We start from the raw sequence: 2,248 nt of genomic DNA on the forward strand, positions 1-2,248 counted from the left end.
CTTCTTTGTGCTCAAGGCAGGGTGAGGGAAGTGTGTGGTGTGGGCTTGAGATTACCCGATCATTTCGCACTGGTCCCGGACGAGCCCCCCAAACGGAGTGGCAGCCTCCCAGTGCAGGATGACTGCGGTGTGGAGAACCACAACACAGGCTGCAGACGGCCGGCTCAGCGCGGTGGCAGGGCGCCAGACACACACACACACACACACACACACACACACACACACACACACACACTGCCGTGTCACACACTCGTGGTTTTTTAAAAGAAGGCAATTTAGTTAATGATTTCATTCTGATAGCTCGCCATGACACATGCGTCTGCATGCGGCAGGAAGGGGGGGAGGGAGGTAGGGAAGAAAGAAAAGACGAGTTACGTGGTACTCAACATGGCCACTCCCCCACGCCCAGCCGCCCCACGACCCACGCCCAGCCGCCCGTGCCCACGGTGTGGTCGGAGCTGCCGGGGGTTCCGGAGGCCGTTTGGAGCTCCTTCGTTGGCATGGTGCTGAGGAAGTCACTCTAAGCGTATATTTGTTCTCCGGCAGGCACAGAGAGGCTATTCCACAGTTTGTTTTGAAGCTTTCTAAGAAGCTACTGTGCCTCTGAATCTCACTGCGGAGAACGAGAGTTAGAAGGGGCTAAGAAAGCCAGCGGTGTTAGGCTAGCCGTGGTCGAGGAGAGGTTTTCAGTATCAGTCAGCCCGTTCATCAGGAGCAGGTTTTTGTTTTTCGTTCTCCTGCTCAGCCGTGTCTGTCAGCTCCTGCGTTTATTAGAGCGATGTTTCACCGTGTTTCACATTTCACTTTTTACTGCTTTTCTGGACGGTGCTTTGCGGCACCATCTTAGCATTGCTAAACGCAGCGCCTGTCTGTGGAGACTTTAGAGCGATTCCTCAGATTAGTGCGGCTCCCCGACCAGCGCGAGACGTCCTGCACGCGCCTCACCATCTTCCCGCCTTTTTTCTTTATTTTTTTGTATTGGCTGTCAATCAGGTGGCTAACTTTTTACCACCCCAAACAGGCCAAAGCACGTTCATTTGGCCGGCTGGTTTTTATTCAGTCTTCCTGTCTGACCTGTCAGTCTGCCACACTCTGCTGCCCTGCTCTCTGTTTAGTAGGGGCTGCTGAATCTGCCCCAGCGCTTTAAGTCAGCAATCAGTGTCAGTTTCCACCAAAATAATAAGGTTTAATCATAAATCGCCGCTGCCTAGCTTCACTGACCCTGCGATTCATCAGCCTCCTTAACATGGCCTCATCTGGGTGGAGCAAATGGACTCCCCTGTTTTGATTTTCCGATTGACGTGTCACATGAAATGTGGTTCACACTCTCACATTGGCATGCCCCCCCCCCCCATCCTCCCCTCCGCCCTCCGGCACTTCTGCTGTACATTAAGTCATAGAAAGTCCTCACTGGACTACAATTATTCAATTGTCCTTTAAGGGTGGACCCAGTCTCCCCGAGGAGACACGCTCGGCAGGCGTGTGGGGGAAAAGAATAGCAGAGACGGCAAAACCAGAACAAGTGTGAGAGGGGGAGAAGCAGACAGACTGAAGGACTGAGCTGCTGGACACTTAATGAACTGGTGTCCATCACAAAGCTCCCCGAAATGGGAGAGCTAAGCCATGTTGAAGATAATTTCCTCAGTTTTCCGACCCCCACAGAAATCCCATTTATGAGACGGGAATGGAAGGACACAAACTGCTTCTCTTTGCATTAGATGCTGAAAATTTTCCAATTCGGCTGACACAGAGAAGAAGGCCTTCTATTTTTGGAATAAAAAGGAATTATGGGAAGAGAATGGAATTATGAGGAATTATGAGGACCTGGGTGGTCAGAGAAAGCGTGTGCCAGGTGTCCAAGTGCCACTCACCCCAGTACCATGGACGCCCAATTTTTTTTTCTTTCTTTAAGGGCACCGTCTGCAGCTGATGACCTCACGTGGTCCGGCCCAGAGACCGTAGACTGTAGGCACTGATGACCTCACGTGGTCCGGCCCGGAGACTGTAGACTGTAGGCACTGATGACCTCACGTGGTCCGGCCCAGAGACCGTAGACTGTAGGCACTGATGACCTCACGTGGTCCGGCCCGGAGACTGTAGACTGTAGGCACTGATGACCTCACGTGGTCTGGCCCAGAAACCGTAGACTGTAGGCACTGATGACCTCACGTGGTCCGGGCCAGAGACCGTAGACTGTAGGCACTAATCACCTCACGTGGTCCGGCCCGGAGACCGTAGACTGTAGGCA

The 2,248-nt window shown here is 53.0% G+C and overlaps 1 protein-coding gene across 1 annotated transcript in view; it reads left to right on the forward strand.

Moving 5' to 3' along the window:
- The first annotated feature begins 323 nt into the window (after positions 1-323).
- The window catches only part of LOC143504597 (transcription factor SOX-6-like), a 72,873-nt gene continuing 70,948 nt past the window's right edge, over positions 324-2,248 (forward strand). Inside the window, exon 1 of the mRNA XM_076995977.1 lies at positions 324-498. Within this exon, the coding sequence (XP_076852092.1) occupies positions 324-498 (175 nt within the window). The remainder of the gene's footprint in view (positions 499-2,248) is intronic.

This window comes from Brachyhypopomus gauderio, unplaced genomic scaffold, assembly GCF_052324685.1.
Source record: "Brachyhypopomus gauderio isolate BG-103 unplaced genomic scaffold, BGAUD_0.2 sc308, whole genome shotgun sequence".
NCBI lineage: Eukaryota > Metazoa > Chordata > Actinopteri > Gymnotiformes > Hypopomidae > Brachyhypopomus > Brachyhypopomus gauderio.